Source organism: Eriocheir sinensis, chromosome 7 (assembly GCF_024679095.1).
Source record: "Eriocheir sinensis breed Jianghai 21 chromosome 7, ASM2467909v1, whole genome shotgun sequence".
Classification (NCBI taxonomy): domain Eukaryota; kingdom Metazoa; phylum Arthropoda; class Malacostraca; order Decapoda; family Varunidae; genus Eriocheir; species Eriocheir sinensis.
Window position 1 is genome coordinate 2123801 of NC_066515.1, and position 27202 is coordinate 2151002.

General features: G+C 45.2%; 1 protein-coding gene across 2 annotated transcripts in view; it reads left to right on the forward strand.

The window, feature by feature from the left end:
- Positions 1–27202, forward strand: part of LOC126992249 (maltase-glucoamylase-like) — a 123641-nt gene that overhangs the window by 42482 nt on the left and 53957 nt on the right. For both annotated transcript variants that reach the window (XM_050850918.1, XM_050850919.1), the window contains 6 exons: positions 640–709; positions 4534–4686; positions 5805–5924; positions 9109–9231; positions 17432–17586; positions 22660–22770. In XM_050850918.1, the coding sequence (XP_050706875.1) occupies positions 640–709; positions 4534–4686; positions 5805–5924; positions 9109–9231; positions 17432–17586; positions 22660–22770 (732 nt within the window). The remainder of the gene's footprint in view (positions 1–639; positions 710–4533; positions 4687–5804; positions 5925–9108; positions 9232–17431; positions 17587–22659; positions 22771–27202) is intronic.

Sequence of the window (27202 nt, forward strand, 5' to 3'; positions counted from 1 at the left end):
TGAAGAATGAGAGGCCAGGAGAGGTCAGTTTGGGTTGGAGAAGTGTCTTGATACTCCCCTCTTGAGAGAGTTCAAGTTGCAAGCAGGAGGAAATACAGACGTAGGAAGGCTGCTCCAGAGTTTACCAACAAAAGGGATAAAAGAAAGAAGATGCTGATTAACTCTTGCATAAGGGATTTGGATAGTAGCCTTTCCCTGGGTAACTCAACTATAGTAGCGCAGGTCCACCACGCCATAAGTGTTCCTGGTTAACTGTAACTTTAGTAGCACAGGCCTTCCCAGCCTCACCTAACTGTAGCTATCGTCACTTCCAGAGACTGGACAAAGTTCACAGCCTGTCAGCAGCCCAGATGCTCCATTCCTTCAGGCTACCCTTGTGCATACTCTATTCATGTCTCCATCCTCAGGGTTAAAAATGGAAACAATTATTTGATTTCTATCGTCAGCGCCTTGTTATTGATTCATAATGACCGAACATTTGGTTTCCAGCCCCCAGTGATGCCCTGCCAGCAGTTCTGTGCCTGGCAGTAACTCCAGACAGATGGGATTCTAAGATATTTACAGTTGATTCCAAAATTATCAAAGAACTTTAGTTGCCTCAGTAAATGTGTATTGTGATGTGTTCCTTTGGTCCCGCAGGTATGGCTACAACAACCTCACCAACTTGCAGGCGGCCGTCTCCCGCACCAGGCGGCGCGGCATTCCCCAGGTAAGGCGTGGCCCGGCACATGGCCCTTACTTGCAACAACCAAAAATTCTTTCATTAATAGAAAATGTCAAAACCTTGCTTTCTCTAACTCTTCCCGTGACTTCTGGCATCTAGCCAAAAACATCTCCTCCAACTTCACTTCTTCATCTTTCCCTCCACTCCTCAGTCCTGATAGCAACACTGCCGTCTCATCTATCTCTAAGGCTGAACTCTTCTCTCAAACTTTTTCTAAAAACTCCACTCTGGACGATTCTGGGCATATTCCTCCTACTCATCCCCCCTCTGACTCCTTTGTGCCAGTTATTAAGATTCTCAAGAATGCTGTTTCCTATGGCCTCTCTGGCCTCAAATCTCAGAAGGCTTATGGACCTGATGGAGTGCTTCCTATTGTCCTTAAAAACTGCCTTCGTGCTGACACCCTGCCTGGTCAAACTCTTTCGCCTCTGCCTATCAACATCTACCTTGCCTTTCTGCTGGAAGTGCGCCTTCATACAGCCTGTGCCTAAGAAGGGTGACCGTTCCAATCCCTCAAACTACAGCCCTATAGCTTTACTTTCCTGTCTATCTAAAGCTTTTGAATCAATCCTTAACCGGAAGATTCAAAAGCACCTTTCTGATCTTCTACCTGATCGCCAGTATGGGTTCCGCAAGGGGCGTGTACAGGCTATCTTAACTGACTCTTGGTCATCCTCTCTAAGCCGTTTCGGTGAAACTTTTGCTATTGCGCTGGACATATCAAAAGCTTTTGATAGGGTCTGGCACAAATCTTTGCTTTCTAAACTACCCTCCTACGGTTTCTATCCTTCTCTCTGTACCTTTATCTCCAGTTTCCTTTCTGACCGTTCTATTTCTGCCGTGGTAGACGGCCACTGTTCTTCTCCTAAATCTATTAACAGTGGTGTCCCACAGGGTTCTGTCCTATCTCCCACTCTTTTTCTGTTGTTCATTGATGATCTTCTTTCCAAAACGAACTGTCCTATCCATTCCTACGCCGATGATTCCACTCTGCATTATTCAACTTCTTTTAATAAAAGACCCACCCTTCAGGAACTTAACGACTCAAGGCTGGAGGCTGCAGAACGCTTAGCTTCAGACCTTACTATTATTTCCGATTGGGGCAAGAAGAACCTGGTGTCCTTCAACGCCTCAAAAACACAGTTTCTCCACCTATCCACTCGACACAATCTTCCAAACAACTATCCCCTATTCTTTGACAACACCCAGCTATCACCTTCCTCAACACTAAACATTCTCGGTCTATCCTTAACTCAAAATCTCAACTGGAAACTTCATATCTCATCTCTTACTAAATCAGCTTCCTCGAGGCTGGGCGTTTTGTACCGTCTCCGCCAGTTCTTCTCCCCTGCACAGTTGCTGTCCATATACAGGGGCCTTGTCCGCCCTCGTATGGAGTCTGCATCTCATGTGTGGGGGGGCTCCACTCACACAGCTCTTCTGGACAGAGTGGAGGCTAAGGCTCTTCGTCTCATCAGCTCTCCTTCTCATACTGATAGTCTTCTACCTCTTAAAGTCCGCCGCAATGTTGCCTCTCTATCTTCTATCGATATTTCCACGCTGACTGCTCTTCTGAACTTGCTAACTGCATGCCTCCCCCTCCCATGGCCCCGCTGCACTCGACTTTCTACTCATGCTCATCCCTATACTGTCCAAACCCCTTATGCAAGAGTTAACCAGCATCTTCACTCTTTCATCCCTCACGCTGGTAAACTCTGGAACAATCTTCCTTCATCTGTATTTCCTCCTGCCTACGACTTAAACTCTTTCAAGAGGAGGGTATCAGGACACCTCTCCTCCCAAAACTGACCTATCTTTCGGTCACCTCTTTGGATTCTTTTTAGGAGCAGCGAGTAGCGGGCTTTTTTTGTTAATGTTTGCTTTTTGTGTGCCCTTGAACTGTCTCCTTTGCTGTAAAAAAAAAAAAAAAAAAAAAAAAAATTCAGTGGAAAAACTTGCATTTTAAACTGTGTTGTCAACAAAACGAAAATATTCATGATCATATATATATATATATATATATATATATATATATATATATATATATATATATATATATATATATATATATATATATATATATATATATGCCTTCTCTGTGATAATTATTTAAACATATTCCTGTTTATACACATTCATCTTTCTCAGGTAATTTTATTATACAAAATTCTTTCCTTGACAATGGCCCGCGGCCCCTACTTGGGGAGACAAAATCTAGAGATGGATGGATGGATTGATCTCTTCACCCATTATCTTCGCTGAGTCTTTATCTTTAGGGATATTAATGTTCCCCGTCCTCCTTGGCTCACCATTCTGTTAAAAAGACCCACAGCTTTCCTGACCACCTTGGCCGTGCACCCAACACTCAAGACCTCTTCTTTATATTAAGTCCATTAGCTTAGTTTATGAAGTTACACGCTGTGTGTGAGGGGTATTTATCCTCTCAGGGGTCCTGTGTCCCTGCCCACTGTGTGTGTGAGGGATTTACCCTCTCAGGGGTCCTGTGTCCCTGCCCACTGTGTGTGTGAGGGATTTACCCTCTCAGGGGTCCTGTGTCCCTGCCCACTGTGTGTGTGAGGGATTTACCCTCTCAGGGGTCCTGTGTCCCTGCCCACTGTGTGTGTGAGGGATCTACCCTCTCAGGGGTCCTGTGTCCCTGCCCACTGTGTGTGTGAGGGGTATTTATCCTCTCAGGGGTCCTGTGTCCCTGCCCACTGCTGTCAGTCAGTGCAGCCTCTGGTGTGGGTTGGATGGGCAGGAGCCTCAACCCCTCTCTCTGTAAAATCCAACTTATGCCAAAAGTAAAGCAAGAAGTGGATGTCTGGGTCCAACTCCAGGAAATTTTATCATGCCAACTCCAACACTTAACCCCCCCTCCCCTGCCCCTCTTGTGCCGTTCAGTGGTGGCCTAATAGCCACGATTGGCTGGTGCCCCCCCCAAAAAGAGTACAGTGGTAGGAAAACCAACACAGCCACACCACACCACACACCACACCACACACCACACCACACCACACCACACCACACCACACCACACACCCCACCCCACCCCACACCCCACCTCACACCACACCACACCACACCACCCCACCCCACACCACACCACACCACCCCACCCCACACACCACACACCACACTGGAGTGCGGCGACGGCCTGATGAACGAGCCTCCCATAACCCACTTAGCCAGCGGGGTACCTCTTTGGCCGACTCGGTAAGGAGTGGCTCTCCCGTCACGCTGGTCGCGGGTTCAATCCCAGGCAGCCGGCGAATACCCTGATCTTGATTAATTTCTCGTGTTATTTCGATACACGCAGAGGCCGTGTTGAGAAATAGGAAGGATAGAAAATAAGCTCGTCGGGGCATTACAACACTACCCCACCCCACCCCACCCCACACCCCACACACCACACCACACCACACCACACCACCCCACACCACACACCACACCATGCCACACCACCCCACACCACACCACACCACACCACACCACACCACACCACACACCACACTGCACCACACCACACACCCCACCCCACACCACACCACACACCACACCACATCACACACCACACACCACACCACACCCAGCCACACATCACACACATGACATAGTGTAAAGGAATCGGATTTGGAGATATTCTTAACAATTCTGACTCCGACCAGAACTAGGCGACTCTGTGACTCTGACTCCTACTCTGCACCTCTGTTTCTGACCATCCGTATTCCAAGCACTTTCTTCAGCTGGCTTTGTTTTTTTTTATTCATTTTCGATTTGTTCTCATTACCAAAATCTGTTTCTATCACCAGGATGTGCAGTACGCGGACATAGACCACATGGACCGCCGGCTGGACTTCACTGTAGACCCCGTGAACTTCCAAGGGCTGCAGGAGTACGTGGAGAGTGTCAAAAAGGAGGGACTGCGCTTCATCGTCATCCTGGACCCCGCCATCAACGCTGAGGTGAGGACAGGTAGCCTACTTCTTAAGTTAACCCGGTAGCAGCGACGGGCCAAATTCGTGCCATGATTTAAACCCCCCCCAAAATAGATGATACATAAACTGATCACAAATGCTTCGATATATACTATGAAATGGTTTGTGTGAGTGATGATTTTTTCTCATTTTTCTTGCTTAGAGGGACCATTAAGAAACATGATCCCCGCTGCTACCGGGTTAACTGTATTTATATTGATTGATTGATTTTTACAGCAAGGGAGGCATGGAGGAGGAGGAGGAAAGAGAGAAAGAAAGATATAGAAAGAAAAAAAAGGGAGAAGGAGGAGGAGGAGGAGGAGGAAGAGGAGAATAAGCTATGAGGGAAGAGAGAAAGAAATGTGAAAAAAAAGAATAGAAAGATGACGAACAAAATAAATGTGAAGTGAGAAAACTTGAAAAATTAATGAATGTGAGCAAGAAAATGATGCAGCGGAAAGTTAGAATGGAAATATTGACACAAAAATGGCTGAACTTGAAAACGTCCGGAAAAAAAAGCCCGCTGAACACTGCTGCTCCGGCAAAAGAGAAAAAGAGCGAGAGGCCGAGAGAGCCACACATTCCTTTTGGAGAGAGTAGAGTCATAGGTTTCTCCGCTCATCAGCTCCCCTTCTCTTACCAAGTCTTCTACTCTCGAATTCTGCACATGCCTTTTGGAGAGAGTAGAGTCAAAGATTTCTCCGCTCATCAGCTCCCCTTCTCTTACCAAGTCTTCTACTCTCAAATTCTGCACATGCCTTTCGGAGAGAGTAAAGTCGAAGGTTTCTCCGCTCATCAGCTCCCCTTCTCTTACCAAGTCTTCTACTCTCAAATTCTGCACATGCCTTTCGGAGAGAGTAAAGTCGAAGGTTTCTCCGCTCATCAGCTCCCCTTCTCTTACCAAGTCTTCTTCTCTCAAATTCCGCTTCAGTGTTGTGCATCTTTCTCTCTTCTGCCGATATTTTCACGCTGACTGCTCTTCTGAACAGGCTAACTGGATGCCTCCCCCTTCCCACAGTTCTGTCACACATTCTTCTCTATTGACATGCATCGTTGAAATAAGGAAACAAAGCCATGAATCCCACTAACGAAATTCCTCTCAATAGCTGGGGGCGGCTGAGTACTTGGTGCACCAGAGAGCCAGGGACCAGGACGTGTACATCAAGTGGCCGAAGGAATTGGTGCCGGCGGACAACTTTGGTGCTGGGGATGTCATGCTGGGCTACGTGAGTTTACTGAATCAACGTCTTACCTAATATTAGTGCCGCTGCTGGTTTAAGGGAGTTGGTTGAGACAGGGGTGTGGACTCAAGGCTGCTGGAGTTGTCTACTTTTGTCCAGGGTCGTAGTCGTGGACAGTAAAAATATCTCCGACCTCGACTTCTTTATGATGTCTGTGATGTTCTGTGGCTGGGTGGTGTGGTGTGGCTGGGTGTGGTGTGGTGTGTGGTGTGGCTGGGTGGTGTGGTGTGTCTGGGTGTGGTGCAGTTGGGTGGTGTGGTGGGTGGTGTGGCTGGGTGGTGTGGTGGGTGGTGTGGCTGGGTGGTGTGGTGGGTGGTGTGGCTGGGTGGTGTGGTGGGTGGTGTGGCTGGGTGGTGTGGTGGGTGGTGTGGCTGGGTGGTGTGGCTGGGTGGTGTGGTGGGTGGTGTGGTGGGTGGTGTGGCTGGGTGGTGTGGTGGGTGGTGTGGCTGGGTGGTGTGGCTGGGTGATGTGGTGGGTGGTGTGGTTGGGTGGGGTGGTGGGTGGTGTGGCTGGGTGGGGTGGCTCGGTGGGGTGGTGGGTGGTGTGGCTGGGTGGTGTGGCTGGGTGGTGTGGCTGGGTGGTGTGGTGGGTGGTGTGGTGGGTGGTGTGGCTGGGTGGTGTGGTGGGTGGTGTGGCTGGGTGGTGTGGTGGGTGGTGTGGCTGGGTGGTGTGGTGGTTTGGCTAGGTGGTGTGGTGGGAGATGTGTTGTGTGGTGTGGCTGGGTGTTGTGGGTGGGTGGTGGTGGTGGCTGGGTGGTGTGGTGGTGTGGTGTGGTGGGTGGTGTGGCTGGGTGGTGTGGTGGTGTGGCTGGGTGGTGTGATGGGTGGTGTGGCTGGGTGGTGTGGTGGGTGGTGTGGCTGGGTGGTGTGGCTGGGTGGTGCGGCTGGGTGGTGTGGCTGGGTGGTGTGGCTGGGTGTGGTGTGGTGGGTGGTGTGGCTGGGTGGTGTGGTGGGTGGTGTGGCTGGGTGGTGTGGAGGGTGGTGTGGTGGGTGGTGTGGCTGGGTGGTGTGGTGGGTGGTGTGGCTGGGTGGTGTGGTGGGTGGTGTGGCTGGGTGGTGTGGTGGGTGGTGTGGCTGGGTGGTGTGGTGGGTGGTGTGGCTGGGTGGTGTGATGGGTGGTGTGGCTTGGTGGTGTGGTGGGTGGTGTGGCTGGGTGTGGTGTGGCTGGGTGTGGTGTGGCTGGGGTGTGTGGCTGGGTGTGGTGGTGCTGGAGGGTGTGGTGTGGTATGTGGTGTGGCTGGGTGAGTTTACTAATAATTGTTGGATTCTGCTGACAAGTTTTCCAGGTGAGTTTACTAATAATTGTTGGATTCTGTTGACAAGTTTTCCAGGTGAGTTTACTAATAATTGTTGGATTCTGGAGACAAGTTTTCCAGGTGAGTTTACTAATAATTGTTGGATTCTGTTGACAAGTTTTCCAGGTGAGTTTACTAATAATTGTTGGATTCTGGAGACAAGTTTTCCAGGTGAGTTTACTAATAATTGTTGGATTCTGGAGACAAGTTTTCCAGGTGAGTTTACTAATAATTGTTGGATTCTGGAGACAAGTTTTACAGGTGAGTTTACTAATAATTGTTGGATTCTGGAGACAAGTTTTCCAGGTGAGTTTACTAATAATTGTTGGATTCTGGAGACAAGTTTTCCAGGTGAGTTTACTAATAATTGTTGGATTCTGTTGACAAGTTTTCCAGGTGAGTTTACTAATAATTGTTGCATTCTGGAGACAAGTTTTCCAGGTGAGTTTACTAGATAATTGTTGCATTCTGGAGACAAGTTTTCCAGGTGAGTTTACTAGATAATTGTTGCATTCTGGAGACAAGTTTTCCAGGCGAGTTTACCAATAATTGTTGCATTCTGGAGACAAGTTTTCCAGGTGAGTTTATTAATAATTGTTGCATTCTGGAGACAAGTTTTCCAGGTGAGTTCAATGCGTTAAGGACTTGGGAGTCAAAATCGCGTCAAATCTCAAATTCTCACATCAATGCATCGATGCAGCAAATAAAGCGAACAGAATGTTGGGCTTCATTAAAATAAACTTTTTATTCAAGAATAAAGATGTAATACTTCCACTCTACAATAGTTTAGTCAGACCCCACTTGGAATATGCAGTACAGTTTTGGTCTCCCCACCATGCAAAGGACATTGCTAAATTAGAAGGTGTTCAGCGTCGGGCAACAAAAATGATCCCTTCCTTGCGCAACAAATCCTACGAAGAAAGGCTTTCCACCCTTAACATGTTCTCTCTTGAGAAACGTCGCCTCCGAGGAAAACTGATCGAATGTTTTAAAATACTTAATGGTTTCACGAATGTAGACAGATTAAAATTGTTTATGATCGATGACACTTTGCATACGAGGAACAATGGCACAAAACTCAAATGTAGACAAGTAAATTCAGACTGCACCAAATTTTTCTTCACCACCGTTGTAGTGCGAGAATGGAATAAGCTCCCACCTTCAGTGGTCCAGTGTAACACGATTGACTCCTTCAAAAACAAGCTCGACCGTCACTTCCTTCAACTTAATATCAACTAGAGTTGAAATGCAACGTTTTGGAGCCATCTGATTAATGTAGAATCACTTAGGTTTAAGGACAGACCACCTAGTCTGGACCATGGGGTCTGTGTGGTCTGATTTTCTATGTAAATCTATGTATCTCTCTCTCTCTCTCTCTCTCTCTCTCTCTCTCTCTCTCTCTCTCTCTCTCTCTCTCTCTCTCTCTCTCTCTCTCTCTCTCTCTACTTCCCTCTTTTCCTCCTTCCTTCCTTCCTTCCTTCCTTCTTTCCTTCCATTGTTTCTATATTTTCTTTCTCCGTTTCCCCTCCTTCCCATTTTTCCTTCATTGACTCCTCTCCTTTTCTTCCTACTTTATTTTTTTCATTCTTCCATTTCTTCTTTCCTTTCTCTGTTGCCTATATTTCGTGCACTGTATATACATTTTTATTTATTTATTTATTTTATTTGCTTCTTTCTTTTATTCCTTCATTGTTATTAACGTCATGGATTCCTGTATATAATTCTTTAGGTGCCTCCTCCTCCTCCTCCTCCTTACTTAAACGGTCATTTCCTGCACCCTTTCCTTCATCCTTCCTTTTCATTTTCTTTTGTTTACTTTCCTTCCCTTTCCTCTCCTTTGCCCGGCACATCGTAACAACCTCCACATCCTTCCAGGTGTGGCCAGACAACAGGACGGCCTTCCCAGACTTCTTCCGCGCCTCTGCCAGGGCGTGGTGGAAGGATGAAATAACGCGACTCTTCGTGGACACTGGGCTCCACTTTGACGGCCTGTGGATTGTGAGTAATACAGTAATACCACCAATTTCTTCCATCGAGAACTCTCTCTTTCTTAGCCGATCACAAGACATGCATCAGTGTTTAGTAACAAGAACAACCACTCTGCATCCCACACTTGATGATTGTAAGTACTCTCTCTGCACGGAAAGATTTTTGCAGTGTTAATCTCACGTACAGTAATACCTGGGTTTACAAGTGCCTTACCTTACGAGTGTTTTCATTTACGAGCAAAAGAAAAGTCGCTGAAAATGCCTTGGTTTGCGAGCGGTGAGTTGGTGTACGAGTATCCTGTTTGTAGAAGACGAAGACACGAGCGTAGGTTCCCTTTGTTCACCGCAAGACCAGAGCGCTCAGAACGGAAAATGGGGTCTCGGTCCACGTTGTACACTCACAAGAGGTAGCACCTGCGCGCTCTTGTCCCCTTACGTTTGTGCTTTAGGCCTGTGGATTGTAAGTATGGAGAAAGAATTATGTAATCTCTCAAACAGCCTTACAGTCATGCCTTGGTTTGGAACCCCAATTCGTTCCGGCATTTTGCTCACGGGCCAAAAATCTTGTAAACCAAAATGAACGCACACTGTAGTACTGAAAACACAAAGATTGCACACTAGAGCACAAATGTAAGCGGACACAAGCACGCGGGTGTTACCTCTGTGAGTGTACAACGCACGCCAAGCATCAGTTAAGTGAAGTAGCTATCAATGGTCACAATGCGTTTGGTAAGTGTCATCTACACAAAAAAGGTGGAGGTGTAATAATATATGCGAAAAATAATTTATAAGTCATTCAGCTTAACACAACCGAGACAGAGGCTTATGATTCATTATGTGTACAAGCGACGATCAATAATGAAAAGTATGTTCTGGGCGAAATTTACCGACCTCCTAAATCAAATGAAGACATTGATGGAAATCTCTACGCAGAGATAAGTAAAGTTCTCAGAAATAGAAATGCAATAATATGTGGTGACTTCAATAACCCCTCCGTTAACTGGTCTGCCCTCTCTAGCGACAGAGAAGGATCTAGATTAATAAACTTTGTGCAAGACATATTTCTTTATCAAACAGTTACGGCGCCGACACGCGGAAACAACATTCCTGATTTAGTCTTCACGACCGACAGCCACCTCATAACTGCCTGTGAGGTCAGTGAACCATTTGCAAGCAGCGACCACAACATAAGAACATCAGAACATAAGAACGCAGGAGTCTGCAAGAGAGGTCAGACCTGTCTGGTGGCAGCTCCCTGACCTGACCCTCCCATGTATCTAACCTAATGCCCCTCGTCATGAATTCTATTATTCTATTTTTCTATTTTTGACAATTGTATTGGCCTCACCACACCACATGACTGCTAAGCCTATTCTCATCCACCACCCACCTGTAAAAAATTTTGCCTATGTCTCCTCGTTTGAATCTCTGAATTTAATCCAGTTACCCGTTGTTACTCCTCTACCTACCCAACCTTAAAAACCAACAAATTAATTAAATTATTAAAGCCCTTCTCATCCATTTATACCTCACTCATAAATCCACTTTTTGTCTCCACGCACTTTCGCTTCCAAGTTTAACTGTTTGAGTCTTTCCCTCAACTTGGTCAGTTTCTCTCCCCCTAGTCTCCTTCTCCATCTTAGCTATTCTATTCTTTTGATTTCATTAACATTTGATAGTCCATTGACTAGAAGGGTCTATAGACTGGTGCTAACTATCCTAAGATGAGTTCTAATATGGTTTAAGATATTTTGCTTACACTTCTGTGCTTCCTTTATAACTAGATGGACCCATTTAAATTTTATTAGCATTGATTTCTTGCTTGAATGCATTGTGCCTTGACGGAATCTAGAGCTTAAGAGACCCCAAATCCTCTGCCTCCAGACCATTTTATGAGAGTGCCACGTTAGTTGTTATGTAGTGGTCCTACCTGGTAAGTGAATAGCATACTAATCCTTCCACAAATTTGCCATTCAAAAGACAAAGCAAACGCCCTGTCATATAATCTGTTGAGTTCACTAGATCCCATCCTGATCCGATCCTATATCTTCCTACCATCCTATACCAAATCTTATTATCCCCATTTAAACATCACTACTAATAAAAGTGTCTAAGTCATTTGATATAAATAATAAAAAAAGTGGATTGTTTAATACCCCCTTTCACCCCAGCCTTTTTTCTTTTTGTTGTTTTTTTCTCTTCTTTTTGATTTGCTTTTTTCCTCTCCTATTGCTAAGCCACGCAAAGGTAAATAACTACAAACTCCAAAATATCCACTTCTGGAAAGGTTGGCAAAACTGGACCTGTAGAGAACTTTTGATTTTCAAAAACTAAATAGAAAAAGAGATTTTCACCTCTATACTTGAGACAACTGTCAAATACATAATCAGATGTGTTAATTGTTGAAACAAAAGCATGAGAAAACTCACTCCTAATACCTAACTATAGTAAAGCGAATTTTTTGGACCTAAGAAGAGAACTGGCATAAGTAAATTGGAATCACTTTGTTAATAACATCAGCGTTATTAAATGTATAATCGTTTTACTGCACAAATCACAGCGAGCGTAAATAAATTCATCCCACTTAAGCCACGAAGGACAGAGAACCATAAGCCGTTGTGGATGACCAATTTCCTACAGAAAATCATCGTCAAAAAAAGAAAACTATAATAAATAGAAGCTGTCACACAATTCACAGGATCATACTAATTATATCAATATCAAGAGAGTGCGAAAAGAAAATCAGAAAACAGAAACGCAAGTATGAGATGAAAATATCACGATGCTAAGAAAAATCCCAGGTTATTTTTCAGTTACATAAGAAACAAAAAAAAACTGTTAAAAATAATATCGGGCCACTATTAGTAAATGGCGACACGATTAGTGATGATAAAGGCATGGCGTCGGTCCTAAATTCAACCTTTTGTAGCGTATTCACAAAAGAGAACATGACATCGATCCCAGCCCCGAGGACTATTTTTCAAGGCCCTGAAGAACATAAGCTTGCGTTGACCGAAATTGAGATCAGTAAAGTGCGTGCGTACCTGCAAAAAAATAGATCCAAATAAATCTTCGGGCCCTGACAATTTCTCTCCTCGCGTGTTAAGAGAATGTAGTCTACATCAAGAATTACCCATAACGTCAATGTTCAATAAGTCATTAGTACAGGCAAGTGTGCCCTTTGCATGGAAAAGAGCCAATGTTACCCCGATCTTTAAAAAAGAAGATGAAAAACAAGCCAGTAATTATCGTCCTATCAGCCTTACGTCTGTCCTAATTAAATTATTCAAAAAAATAATCAGGGATAAAATGATCACTTTCCTAGAAACAAATGATTTGATAACTGATAATCAGCATGAATTTCGTAGTAATCGATCTTGCCTTACCAACTTATTAACTTTTTTCAACGACGTTTATTCAAGTTGGGACGCCCGAGCCCCATACGATGTGATTTACCTAGACTTTCAGAAGGCATTTGATAAAGTTCCCCATGTTAGGCCTATTTCAAAACTGCGTTCCCACGGTATTAGTGACCATCTGTGTGCGTGGATTCATGACTGGCTCCCAGACAGAGAACAGCGTGTAATTCCGAGTGGTGATACATCCGATTGGCAACCCGTAACCAGTGGCGTGCCCCAAGGTTCGGTCCTGGGGCCAACACTATTCATAATTTACGTGAACGATTTAGAGACTGATATCCTGTCAAAAGTTGCCGGAGGGAGAGGTGGGTGGGGAAGAGCCTTCATCTATTCTAATCTCTCCTTCTACACGTAAATTACTATTAGTAACGGTAGTAAACAGACACCCTCGCCATAGACCGCCAGGTCTTTTGGTGTCTGTTCTTCCTATGTATGTATTCCTATGTTTAATCTCACACGAAAAGACAAGCTTGTATCAAAGAACATAGTCACATCATGCTCGAACGATCTATATTTTTTCAAATTCATATAATTCATCTCATTTCAGGTATATTAAAATACATCTGGCTTTTCAAGTGCAAATAAAGGGTACTTTAATAATTTGCTGCATGTAAATAATGATTAATATTCAAAATAACATGAAATAGTAAATAACAGGCTAATTGTTGAATGTGATGCTTGGCTATTTAGAATAGTATCCATGTTATTAACATGCCATGCATCATAATTTTTTATGTATAGACACTTGCAGAGCCAGATATCACTTTATGTACCTAAATGAGATGAAATATGGGTGTCTGAAAGGCTACAAGTCATTCGAGTATGCTCAGACTATACTGTTTGATAAACAAGTTGTTCCTTCATGTGCTTGTATGGTAGATTATGCAAAGCGGCATGTTTGCAGTTTATATAAGAGGGCTTGAGGGTCTTCTGTATACACAAACCATCGAATATATCACTGAAAAAATAAAGTTGATCTTCACGCAATCACGAACTAACAATGCGCAGGTGCCACATCGACGTTCACGAGTGGACAGACAGAATGAAATGGACTATAGTGAGTCTTCTTCTTCTTCTTCTCTACCCTTCAAAACTCATACATTATCCCTTCTTCCTCCTCTCTCTTTCCAAAACCTTGTTAGTGAGTCTTCCTGCCCCAGTGATGTTATATACCTGGACTTTCAGAAAGCCTTCGACAAGATACTGCACGAGCGACTCCTTCAGAAACTGCACTCAGCGGGCATTGGAGCCAATCTGATCGCGTGAATAAGAGATTGGCTCACCGGCAGAAAACAACGAGTGCTACTCAACGGACAGCCTTCCGATTGGCTTCCAGTCACCAGTGGAATGCCTCAAGGGTCAGTGCTGGGACCCATTCTCCTTATCATAAATACCAATGACCTAGAATCAGGACTGAAATCCACAATATCAAAATTTGCTGATGTGTCCTTTAATGTTGACAAATGCAAAGTCATGCACATTGGGTCCAGAAATAGTAACCACACATACATCATGAATGGGAGACCTCTGCAGGCGATGCAGGAGGAAAAGGATCTTGGAGTCACTATCAGCAGTGACCTGAAACACGCGAATCACAGTAAAAAAGCCTACAACAAAGCCAACACTATGCTCGGGTTCATAGCGAGGAACTTCGAGTGTAAAACGCCAGACGTGATGCTATCCTTGTATAATTCCATGGTAAGACCGCACCTCGAGTATGCAGTACAGTTCTGGTCTCCTAATTACAGAAAGGACATTGATTTACTGGAAAGGATTCAACGACGTGCCACAAAGATGATTCCAACCTTAATGGCTTAACCGTACGAGGAACGACTCAAGCGACTCAATCTCTTTACATTGGAGAAAAGACGCCCACGAGGGGATATGATTCAAGTCTTCAAGTATCTGAAAAACTTCAATAACGTCGATTACTCCAAATTCTTTGAACTGCAAACCAACTCAAGAACTAGAAATAACGGTTTACCCATTCAGTCGAGTCGATGTAACACAGACATTGGAAGGAGTTTCTTTTCAAACCGAGTCATCCGCCACTGGAACAATCTTCCCTCAGAAGTAGTAAATGCGAATACCATCAACTCCTTCAAATATAGAATTGACTGTCATTTCGCTGTGTCGGGAGTAAACTGAATAACGAGGTGCTTTCATCTGCTCCTCAATATCGAGGTGCTTTCATCTGCTCCTCAAGCTCCAAGTGGCTGTCGAGCAGATTAAATCACCCAAGCGGGCGACCTCGTAATGAGCCAATAGGCTTTCTGTTGCTTGCATTTCCATGTTTCCATGTTTCTCTGCCCTTCAAAACTCATACATCATCCCTTCTTCTTCCTCTCCCTTTACAAAACCTTGTTAGTGAGTCTTCCTATTCTTCTCTACCCTTCAAAATTTATATACTATCAGTTCTTTTTCCTCTCCCTTTACGAGATCTTGTCAGCGAGCCTTCATGTTCATTCTCTACCCTTCAGAACTTATATGCTATCCCTTCTTCCTCTCCCTTCTTTATTCAGCTGTACACACACTCAAAAAACTATCGTTACACATTCAGCACGATACAAACTGACACCAAGGACGAAGCCATTGAGAACAGGCTACTCATGTTGGTATCACTGCGTGTGTTGGGTGTGGGTTCACTTGCCTGAACCAAGTGAGCGGGACTCGTAAATGAAGCAGTAGAATTTGAGCTGGCACAGTAACGCTTCATGAAACACACAGGTGGAGTCTTAGTCGAAGTTCATTGATCTGTGTTCCATGTAGCTATAATATTGTAGTGTTTGGGGTGATGAAATTATGCTTTAACGCCTCACACACAAGTGAAGAGCTAAAATTTCGTCCATTTAGGATACAATATGATAAACACCTTGCGGTGATGAGTCACTCAGGATTCAGATATCAGAGTGAATCCCACTGACTGATCGCCACATACGGCTCCACTGAGCCCAGGAGGTTACGCAAAACTTAACTAACCTTATGATAGATTTATAGTGGATTATAAACTTGACTTATCACCCAAATGGTAAGATAACGTTGGCATTGGTTTCACTAGTTTAGCGTGCACTACTCGAGTCACGGTATTGGCCTGTCTCGAAACAATCATGGAATGCACCCAATAAGATTAATTCTCTGGGTAATGATCATCGGCGAGTCATTATACCAACATGTTAGACAAATTAACTCCTGCATGCAAGCTAGTATTTTGTAAATTACTCTTCTCCAGAGACAGCTAATTTCGGCAATTCAAAAGCCCGCGCCGAATTCCTTATTCGTCAACTTAAAAAGCGCACAGTTTTTATTAGGCAATGAGGCAGCACAAGAGAGAAGGGTAGCCCTGGAGTAGATTGAAACAACCTGTAGAAGTCCATGCAACTCTGTTTAAACTTTACCTTTCTTACCAGCAATGCTTTTAGCGTTGCAATTTTAAGTTATGTTTTTTCCAGATGCCCACAACTTGTTCATGAAAGAAAAGACACGTTCAGTGGAAGCATTAGTTCCAGGATGGCACATCATGAACTGAACTGTATCTGACATGCGTTGATGGTTGTTTTTGTCTTTGACATGGGAGAATACTTCTACCCACCGCTGTTACGTATATCATAATGAGCATTATTGTTTAATGATTTGTGAATATAAGGCTTATACAAGTGGCATTCAAATCACTCCGTTAATATTTTGGTGATATTTGGTATCTCAGTGTCTCCCTTCCTCTCTATCCCTTCCTTATGGGGGTCCTGTCCTGCTCCCCCCAGCAGAGCTGAGGTGGTGGGGGTGATCGCACTCTTACCGACCCTGCCGCGATTACCGGGTTGCTCAGTGTGAAATTTGTCGGACCCAACTGTAACGATAGTTTTTTGAGTGTGTGTACATCTGGCCTGTCCATCATAGAAGTCCATAAGTTGAGGGTTTGAACTACCTGAAAATCACTATGGCATTTAATCCCTCCGTTTAGTAATAAAATTTGGTCTGGCTTATGGACCAGAAGCATCAGACCATGACAGTGAAGACCCAGAGTGATGTGATTTGAACTCCAATACTGCCATGCGATGCTAGCAAGATATTTTCATGCCGACTTCTCTTCTTAACTTACTAACTGCATGCCTCCCCCCCTCCCGCGCCCTGCTACCCGTGACCCTACTGCTTCTCATCCCTATGCTGTCCAAATCCCATATGCAAGAGTTAGCCAACACCACATTCTTTCATCTCTTGCAATTATAAACCTTTTTCTGTGTTTCCTCTTGCTTAATTAAACTCTCAGCCCATCCCTATGCTGTCCAAATCCCATATGCAAGAGTTAGCCAACACTATCCTTCTTTCATCTCTTTCAATTATAAACCTATTTTTGTGTTTCCTCTTGTTTAAACTCCCAGCCCATGCCTATGCTGTCCAAATCCCTTATGCAAGAGTTAGCCAACACTCTCCTTCTTTCATCTCCTTCAATTATAAACCTTTTTCTGTGTTTCCTCTTGCTTAAACTCCCAGCCCATCCCTATGCTGTCCAAATCCCATATGCAAGAGTTAGCCAACACTCTCCTTCTTTCATCTCTTTCAATTATAAACCTATTTTTGTGTTTCCTCTTGTTTAAACTCCCAGCCCATGCCTATGCTGTCCAAATCCCTTATGCAAGAGTTAGCCAACATTATCCTTCTTTCATCTCCTTCAATTATAAACCGTTTTCTGTGTTTCCTCTTGCTTAAACTCCCAGATAGTAAAACAGCAACCCCCATAAGTACATATTTAAAAGTCGCCAAGACAATGTTATTCTCATATTCAAACGTTCACAGGACATGAACGAACCGGCCAACTTTGGGACGAATGAGGAGCAGCCTTGGAACTGGCCCGAGGGAAGGGAGCCCTGGAGCCTCTTGTGCCCCAACACCACCTGGGAGGACCCGCCGTACGTGCCGGCCGCCGTCACCGTCTGGGGCGAGGACAAGCGGTGAGTGTGGGGTCTATCGGCTACACCAAGCTTGGGGTCTATAGGTACAAGTTAATGAATACAGCATGTCTTGTTCTGTGTGAGGGTTGGGTTCCTGGAGTGGCCATTGAGAGTGTATTTTGTGTAATTAAAGTAGAGTAAGCCTTTATATAATAGGTAGGTAGGAAAGGGTAGGAAGGAAGGAAGAAGGGAATGAGAGAATGAGAGTAGGAATAAAGGTAGGAAGGAAGGAAGGAAGGAAGGCAAAAAAAAAGAAAGAAAGGAGAATGTAACCAAAAAAAAAAGTGTGTTCTTTCAACTCATCTTCTGTGGCCCCAAAAAGTCCCTTGAGGCCACAGCAATGGTCATTTGGCATTGGTTATCCCTTCCCTTCCCTTCCCTTCCCTTGCATTCTCTTCCCTTCCATTCCCTTCCCTTGCATTCTTTTCCCTTCCATTGCATTCCCTTCCCTTCCCTTCCCTTGCATTCTCTTCCCTTCCATTGCATTCCCTTCCCTTCCCTTCCCTTGCATTCCCTTCCCTTCCCTTCCCTTCCCTTGCATTCCCTTCCCTTGCATTCCCTTCCCTTCCCTTGCATTCCCTTCCCTTGCATTCCCTTCCCTTCCCTTCCCTTGCATTCCCTTCCCTTCCCTTCCCTTCCCTTGCATTCCCTTCCCTTCCCTTCCCTTGCATTCCCTTCCCTTGCATTCCTTCCTTCCTTCCTTTCCCTTCCCTTCCTTTCCTTGCATTCCTTCCTTCCCTTGCATTCCCTTCCTTCCTTCCTTCCTTCCTTGCATTCCTTCCTTCCTTCCATTCCCTTCCCTTCCCTTCCCTTCCCTTCCCTTCCCTTGCATTCCCTTCCCTTCCCTTCCCTTGCATTCCCTTCCCTTCCCTTGCATTCCCTTCCCTTCCCTTGCATTCCCTTCCCTTGCATTCCCTTCCCTTCCCTTGCATTCCCTTCCCTTCCCTTGCATTCCCTTCCCTTCCCTTGCATTCCCTTCCCTTCCCTTCCCTTGCATTCCCTTCCCTTCCCTTTTCTTCCCTTCCCTTCCCTTGCATTCCCTTCTCTTCCTTTGCATTCCTTCCTTCCTTCCTTCCCTTGCATTCCCTTCCTTCCCTTCCCCTTACATTCCTTCCCTTCCTTCCATTCCCTTCCTTCCTTCCTTCCTTCCTTCTCTTCCTTACATTCCTTCCTTCCTTCCTTCCCTTCCCTTCCCTTCTCTTCCCTTGCATTCCCTTCCCTTGCATTCATTTCCCTTCCCTTCCCTTGCATTCCCTTGCATTCCTTCCTTGCATTCCTCCTTCCTTCCTTCCTTCCTTCTTCCTTGCATTCCCTTCCCTTCCCTTCCCTTGCATTCCCTTCCTTTCCTTTCCCTTGCATTCCCTTCCCTTCCTTCCTTCCTTCCCTTCCTTTCCTTGCATTCCCTTCCTTCCTTCCCTTCCTTCCTTGCATTCCTTCCTTCCTTCCTTCCATTCCTTCCTTTCCTTCCCTTGCATTCCTTCCCTTCCTTCCTTCCTTCCTTCCTTGCATTCCTTTCCTTCCTTCTCTTCCTTCCTTGCATTCCTTCCTTCCTTCCTTCCTTCCTTGCATTCCTTCCTTCCTTCCTTCCTTCCTTCCTTCCCTTGCATTCCCTTCCCTTGAATTCATTTCCATTCCCTTCCCTTGCATTCCCTTCCCTTACCTTCCCTTGCTTTCCCTTCCCTTGCATTCCCTTCCCTTCCCTTCGCTTCCCTTCCTTCCCTTCCTTGCATTCCTTCCTTCCTTCCTTCCCTTCCTTGCATTCCTTCCTTCCTTGCATTCCTTCCTTCCTTCCTTCCTTCATTCCTTCCTTGCATTCCTTCCTTGCATTCCCTTCCTTCCCTTCCTTCCCTTCCTTCATTCCTTCCTTCCTTCCTTCCTTCCTTCATTCCCTTCCTTCCCTTCCTTGCATTCCTTCCCTTCCTTCCTTCCCTTCCCTTCCCTTCCCTTCCTTCCTTCCCTTCCTTCTTCCTTCCCCTTCCTTGCATTCCTTCCTTCCTTCCCTTCCCTTCCTTCCCTTCCTTCCCTTCCTTGCATTCCCTTCCTTCCCTTCCTTCCTCTTCCTTCCCTTCCTTCCTTCCTTCCTTCCATTCCTCTTCCATTCCCTTGCATTCCTTTCCCTTCCCTTGCATTCCCTTCCCTTCCCTTGCATTCCCTTCCCTTCCCTTCCCTTGCATTCCCTTCCTTTCCTTTCCCTTGCATTCCCTTCCCTTCCCTTCCCTTGCATTCCCTTCCCTTGCATTCCCTTCCCTTGCATTCCCTTCCTTTCCCTTCCCTTGCATTCCCTTCCCTTCCCTTCAATTCCCTTCCCTTCCCTTCCCTTCCCTTCCCTTCCCTTCGCTTCTCTTCCATTCCCTTGCATTCCTTTCCCTTCTTTCCTTCCTTCATTCCTTTTCCTTCCTTCCTTCCTTCCCTTGCATTCCTTCCTTCTCTTCCCTTCCCTTCCTTCCTTCCTTCCTTCCTTCTCGTCCTTTCCTTCCTTTCCTTCCCTTTCCCTTCCCTTCCTTCCTTCCATTCCCTTCCTTTCCTTCCTTGCATTCCCTCCTTCCTTGCATTCCCTTCCTTTCCTTCAATTCCTTCCTTCCTTCCTTCCTTGCATTCCTTCCTTGCATTCCTTCCTTCCTTCCCTTCATTCCTTCCTTCCTTCCTTCCTTCCTTCCTTCTCTTCCTTGCATTCCTTCCTTGCATTCCTTCCTTCCCTTCCTTCCTTCCTTCCTTCCTTCCTTCCCTTCCATTCCTTCCTTTCCCTTCCTCTCCCTTCCTTCCTTCCTTCCCTTCCCTTCTTCCTTCCATTCCTTTCTTCCTTCCCTTGCATTCCTTCCCTTCCTTGCATTCCTTCCTTCCTTCCTTCCTTGCATTCCTTCCTTTCCTTTCCTTGCATTCCCTTCCTTCCTTCCTTCCTTCCTTCCTTGCATTCCCTTCCTTTCTTCCTTCCTTCCTTTCTTCCTTCAATTCCTTCCTTCCTTCAATTCCTTCTTTCCATCCTTCCTTCCTTCCCTTCCATTCCTTTCCTTCCTTGCATGCCTTCCCTTCCTTGCATTCCTTCCTTCAATTCCTTCCTTTCCCTTCCCTTCCCTTCCCTTCCCTTGCATTCCCTTCTCTTCCCTTCCCTTCCCTTCCCTTCCCTTCCATTCCTTTCCCTTCCCTTGCATTCCCTTCCCTTACATTCCCTTCCCTTCAATTCCCTACCCTACCCTTCCCTTCCCTTCCATTCCATTCCTTTCCCTTCCCTTGCATTCCCTTCCCTTCCCTTGCATTCCCTTCCCTTCCCTTGCATTCCCTTCCCTTCCCTTCCCTTCCCTTGCATTCCTTCCTTCCTTGCATTCCTTCCTTCCCTTGCATTCCTTCCTTCCTTCAATTCCTTCCCTGCTTCCTTCCTTCCTTCCTTCCTTCCTTCCTTCCATTCCCTTGCATTTCTTTCCCTTCCCTTGCATTCCCGTCCCTTCCCTTGCATTCCCTTCCCTTCCCTTCCTTCCTTGCATTCCTTCCTTTCCTTCCCTTGCATTCCTTCCCTTCCTTCCCTTCCTTCCTTCCTTCCCTTCCTTCCTTCCTTCCGTCTTTCCTTCCTTCCTTCCTGCCTTCCTTCCCTTCCCTTCCCTTCCCTTGCATTCCCTTCCCTTGCATTCCCTTCCCTTCCCTTCCCTTCCCTTCCCTTCCCTTGCATTCCCTTCCCTTCAATTTCCTTCCCTTCCCTTCCCTTGCATTCCCTTCCCTTCCCTTCAATTCCCTTCCCATCCATTCCATTCCATTCCATTCCTTTCCCTTCCCTTGCATTCCCTTCCCTTCCCTTGCTTTCCCTTCCCTCCAATTCCCTTCAATTCCCTTCCCTTCCCTTCCCTTCCATTCCTTTCCCTTCCCTTGCATTCCCTTCCCTTCCCTTGCATTCCCTTCCCTTCCCTTCTCTTATCCTGCAATCCCTTCCCTTCGCTTCCCTTCTCTTTCCTTCCCTTTCCTTGCGTTCCCTTCCCTTCCCTTCCCTTCCCTTGTATTCCCTTCCCTTCCTTTACATTCTCGTCTGTTGCATTCCTTTCCCTTCCCTTCCCTTCCCTTTCCTTGCATGCCCTTCCCTTCCCTTCCCTTCCCTTGCATTCCCTTCCCTTCCCTCGCATTCCCTTCCCTTCTTTTGCATTCCTTTCCCTCTCATTCCCTTCCCTTCTTTTGCATTCTTTTCCCTTCCCTTTCCTTCCCTTGCATGCCCTTCCCTTCCCTTCCCTTTCCTTCCCTTCCCTTCCCTTATCTTCCCTTTCACTTTCCTTCCCTTCCCTTCCCTTGCATTCCCTTGCATTCCTTCCTTCCTTCCTTCCTTCCTTCCATTCCCATCCCTTCCTTGCATTTTCCTTCCTTCCTTCCTTCCTTCCTTTTCCTTCCTTTCCTTCCTTCCCTTCCCTTGCATTCATTTCCTTTGCATTCCTTCCTCCTTCCTTCCTTCCCTTCCCTTCCATTCCATTCCTTTCCCTTCCCTTGCATTCCCTTCCCTTCCCTTGCATTCCCTTCCCTTCCCTTCTCTTTCCTTGCAGTCCCTTCCCTTCGCTTCCCTTCTCTTTCCTTCCCTTCTCTTCCCTTCCATTTCCTTGCGTTCCCTTCTCTTGCATTTCCTTCCCTTCCCTTCCCTTGCATGCCCTTCCCTTCTCTTCCCTTCCCTTTCCTTGCGTTCCCTTCTCTTGCATTCCCTTCCCTTCCCTTCCCTTCCCTTGCAATCCCTTCCCTTCACTTCCCTTCTCTTTCCTTCCCTTCTCTTCCCTTCCCTTTCCTTGCGTTCCCTTCCCTTGCATTCCCTTCCCTTCCCTTCTCTTCCCTTGCAATCCCTTCCCTTTGCTTCCCTCTTCTTTCCTTCCCTTCTCTTCCTTTCCCTTTCCTTGCGCTCCCTTCCCTTCCCTTCCCTTGTATTCCCTTCCCTTCCTTTACCTTCTCTTCTGTTGCATTCCTTTCCCTTCCCTTCCCCTCCCTTCCCTTGCATGCCCTTCCCTTCCCTCCCCTTCCCTTCCCTTCCCTCCCCTCCTACCACAGGCTCAGGGGGCAAAGGGACAGCTGTAACATATGCTTCCATCTCTACCTTCTTTCACTTTGGTCCCTCAGGCTCTCCGACAAGACCCTCTGCATGGAGGCGCTACAAGGGGAAGACCAAGAGTACAGGCATTATGATGTCCACAACCTGTATGGATGGTCCCAGGCTCAGCCCACCCTGGAGTGAGTACTGGTTTGTGTGGAAGGGAAGGGAAGGGATAGGAAGAGATGGGATGGGATGGGTAGGGATGGGATGGGATGGGAAGGGATGGGATGAGATGGGATGGGATGGGAAGGAAAGGAAAGGGAAGGACCACGCAAAATAACACAAAGAAAGAACAAACAACAGCAAACCTGATGGTCCTTACGAGGCTGTTTGTGACAAGCTTCACTAACTATCTAATCAAAGGTGGAAGATGAAGGACAGCAAAGGCGAAGGCTCCTCCCCACCCCCCCATCCCTCCAGCTAGAGCTCACAGGACAGGAAAAAGAACAATGCAGCATGGAAAAAGTGCATGGAAATTATGTAGGAAAGAGGAAAGAACTACCATTACTGCTGCCACTAACCGGGCCATAAAAACGGATAAGGACAGCAGTATTCGAAAGAACTTAACGTTATTACGACAATGTAGTTGTTGGGTGGATTCAAAATACTTGTCTAATCTATTCTTGAAGGCCGTAACTGTCGTACTGTTAACATCACTGGGTAGAGAATTCCAAACATTAACGACTCGATTGAAAAAGAAATGTTTGGCTTCGTGTGCCGAGAATCTTTTACCATTTATCTTGAAATTGTGATTTCTTGTTCTATTTGATCGATCAATTGTAAAGTAATCTTCCGCATTAATATCACTGAATTCTTTAAACATTTTACACACTTCTATTAGATCGCCTCGCGTTCTTCTTTTTGATAAGCTGAATAAATTTACTTCTTTAAGCCTTTGTTCATAAGATAAATTTCTCAACCTAGGAATCATTTTTAAGTTACTCTTCATTGAACCCGTTCTAACTTTTCTACGTCTTTTTTGTAATAGGGAAACCAAAACTGTACACAGTACTCTAGATGGGGTCAAACCATGGTATTATACAGTTTTAATAATACTTTTTCCGATTTATTATTAAAGACTCGTCCGATGAAGCCAACCAATTTGTTTGCAGTTTTAACTACCTCTGAACAATGCTGACCGGGCTTTAAATCGCTTGATATAGTGATTCCAAGATCCTTTTCTTTACTTACTGCAGAAAGTTGTTGGCCATTCATTACGTACCGAACGCGATTGTTATTTTTTCCGATGTGCAACACTTTACATTTGTCAACGTTAAATTTCATTTGCCATTGATTGGCCCAACGTGCAAGACGATCTAGATCTGATTGTAAAGCTTCTTCGTCGAGTGTCGCAGTTACCTTACTAGCGATTTTTGTGTCATCAGCAAATTTTGATATTTTACAAGTGATCCCACCATCGATATCATTAACATAAATTAAGAAGAGCATGGGGCCAAGCACTGATCCTTGAGGTACGCCGCTTCTGACATCGAGCCAGTTGGATGAAACACCGTTTAGAACTACTCTCTGTTTCCGCTCAGAGAGCCAGTCCACAAGCCAATTGTGAATGTTACCCGAGATACCGTGCGCCAATAGTTTGCTGAGCAACCATTTATGGGGAACCTTATCAAATGCCTTTTGAAAATCCCGACATATGATATCTACTGATCTGCTTTCATCGAACACCTCAAAAATATGATGAAAAAAATCAAGTAAGTTAAACACGAACGTTTACCACAGAAACCATGTTGCGAATTATTTATGATATTATTTTCTTTGAAGAATTTCACCATATTGTCGCGAATGATAGTCTCCATTAACTTACAAACAATCGATGTCAGGCTAATTGGTCGATAGTTTCCTGGATGAGACTTGTCCCCCTTTTTGAAAATTGGTGTGACATTTGCAAGTTTCCAATCCGATGGAACTTTTCCAGCTGTTAAAGATGTATTGAATAAGATAGAGAGCGGTTTACAAATTTGATGTTTGATTTCTTTTAAAATTCCTGGGGTAATTTTGTCTGGACCAGGAGCTTTGCTTACTTTAATCTTTCCAATTGTGCGTAAAATGTCACTTTCTTAGATGAGCACGCCATTTCAAATCTTTTCGGTCCTTCCAGCCTCCTGCGGTTGAGGTGATAAACAATCTTCGTCGGTAAATACGGATGCAAAAAAGTTATTTAGGATTGTAGCCATTTCATTTTCATCGTTCATGTGGTTACCATTATCATTAGCAAGCGGTCCGATACTAAAAGTGAGTGACTTTTACTTGTTTCCGCTATATATTCTTCAAGATTTTTCTTGCCTCGTTTTATAAATTTCTTGGTTTCGCGGCGAATTCTGTCCAACTCTAGTGTGTCAGCCTCACCCTGGGTTGAGATGTATTTACTGTATACGCGTTTTTTAAGAAAGGCTATTTTTAATTTTGTTATTCCACCATTTGGGTTTCTTCTTAAAAGTTGAACGTCTGTTACGATAGGGTACGCATATGCGTATGGTATTGTTCAATATTGTGGTGAAGGCCTCCCACAATTTATCAGTGTCTGTTTCCAAAGAAATTACGGTTCAGTCAGAATTATTTAGAATTGATCGGAGTCTTACGAAATTCGCTCTCTGATAATCAGGCACCTTTTCTTTACTTGCAGTTACTTTACTTTCTTTCATATTGATGCTGAATGTGATTGTTCGGTGATCGCTAGAACTAAAAATTGGACCAACATTTACTTCGTTAACTAGATCAGCTGTCGTTGAAAAGATAAGGTCAAGTATATTATTTTCCCGAGTCGGTTCTTGAACGTGTTGTTGATTTGATGTAAATCACTTTCTAATAAATTTGTGTACAAGTCGAGCCCTGTATGAGAATTCAACGGTTCGCCCCATCTTTTCACTGGCAAGCTAAAGTCCCCCACAATTACTGCCTGGCAACTACTACTTTTTTCTAATATTAATTCATTTAACGCGTGGTTGATATCAAGAGTCTGCCCTGGTGGTCTATAGATTAGTCTAATGAGACTTGTTTTTAATTTCAATGAAGACCATGTCCACATGGGTTATAATATCTGTTTTCACGGATACTGGATGGAGAGAGTTGTGGATACATAAGATAACACCTCCACATTGTCTGTTCTCTCGTACATGACTAAAGATGGTATAACCCGGTAATCTATATTCCGCAATGAAATCTCTATTTGAAGTGTCTATCCAAGATACTGTGACTCCGATGATGTGATAATGATTTATAGCTGCGAGCACTTCTAAGTCTTCAAATTTGTTACGTAGGCTACGAGCGTTTATATGGCAAGCTTTAATGTGATTTGAGTTGGGGGTTGCGCGGGTTGAGTGCTCCCTCATGGTGGAGCTGCTGGTGTTCTCGCCTTTGCGTTTTTTGGCTTTTAAAGAGCCACTTGATCACAGAGCAGCCTCCCGAAACGAGCTGCCCCAACAGGGTTTAAGTGGATACCATCAGCAAGGAACAAGTCCGAATTGTAGTAAAAATTGTTCCACAAGTTAGCGAACTGGAACTGCTGAAGGCCTTACTGTAAAAGCTGGATTCGGCACCGACCCTCGGGAGGATTCCTGAGATTATGATGTTACTGGCATCCGTTTTACGTTTATACTGCTTGATCATGCGGCGGTATTTTCAAGCATTTCCTCAGAATGGGTTGTCCTTATGTCATTTGTGCCCGCGTGAAGGACATGAAGGGAAGAGAAGGTGAGGAAAGGAATGGGATTGGAAGGGAAGGGAAAGGAAGGGAAGAGAATGTAAGGGAAAGGAAGGAAAGGGGAGTAAAGGGAAGGGAAGGGAAAGGAAGGGAAGAGAATGTAAGGGAAAGGAAGGAAAGGGGAGTAAAGGGAAGGGAAGGGAAAGGAAGGGAAGAGAATGTAAGGGAAAGGAAGGAAAGGGGAGTAAAGGGAAGGGAAGGGAAAGGAAGGGAAGGGAATGAAAGGGAAGGGAAGGGAATGAAAGGAAAGGGAAGGGAAGGGAAAGGAAGGAAGAAGAGAATGTGGAAGAAAGAGAAGGGAAGGAAAGGAAGGGAAAAGAAAAGAAAGAAAGGGAAGGAAAGGGAGGAAAGGGAAAGGAAGGGAAGAAGATGAAAGGGAAAGGAAGGAGAGAAAGGAAGGAAGGGGAAGGGAAGGAAGGGAAGAATGTGAGGGAAGGAAGGAGAGAAGGAAAGGGAAGGGAAGGAAGGGAAAGGGAAGCGGAAGGGAAGGAAAGGGAAGGGAAGGAAGGGAAGTTAAGGGAAGGGAAGGAAGGGAAAGGGAAGGGAAGAGAAGGGAAGGGAAGGGAAGATAAGGAAGGGAAGTAAAGGGAAGGGAAGGAAGGGAAAGGGAAGCGGAAGGGAAGGGAATGAAAGGGAAGGGAAGGGAATGAAAGGTAAGGGAAGGGAAAGGAAGGAAGGAAGGGAAAGAAAGGAAGGGAAGGAATGGAGGGAAGGAGGGAAGGAAAGGAAGGAAGGGAGGAAGGAAGGGAAAGAAGAAAGGGAAGGGAAAGGAAGGGAAGGGAAGGGAAGGGAAGGGAAAGAAAGGGAAGGGAAAGGAATGGAGGGGAAGGGAAAGGAAGGGAAGGGAA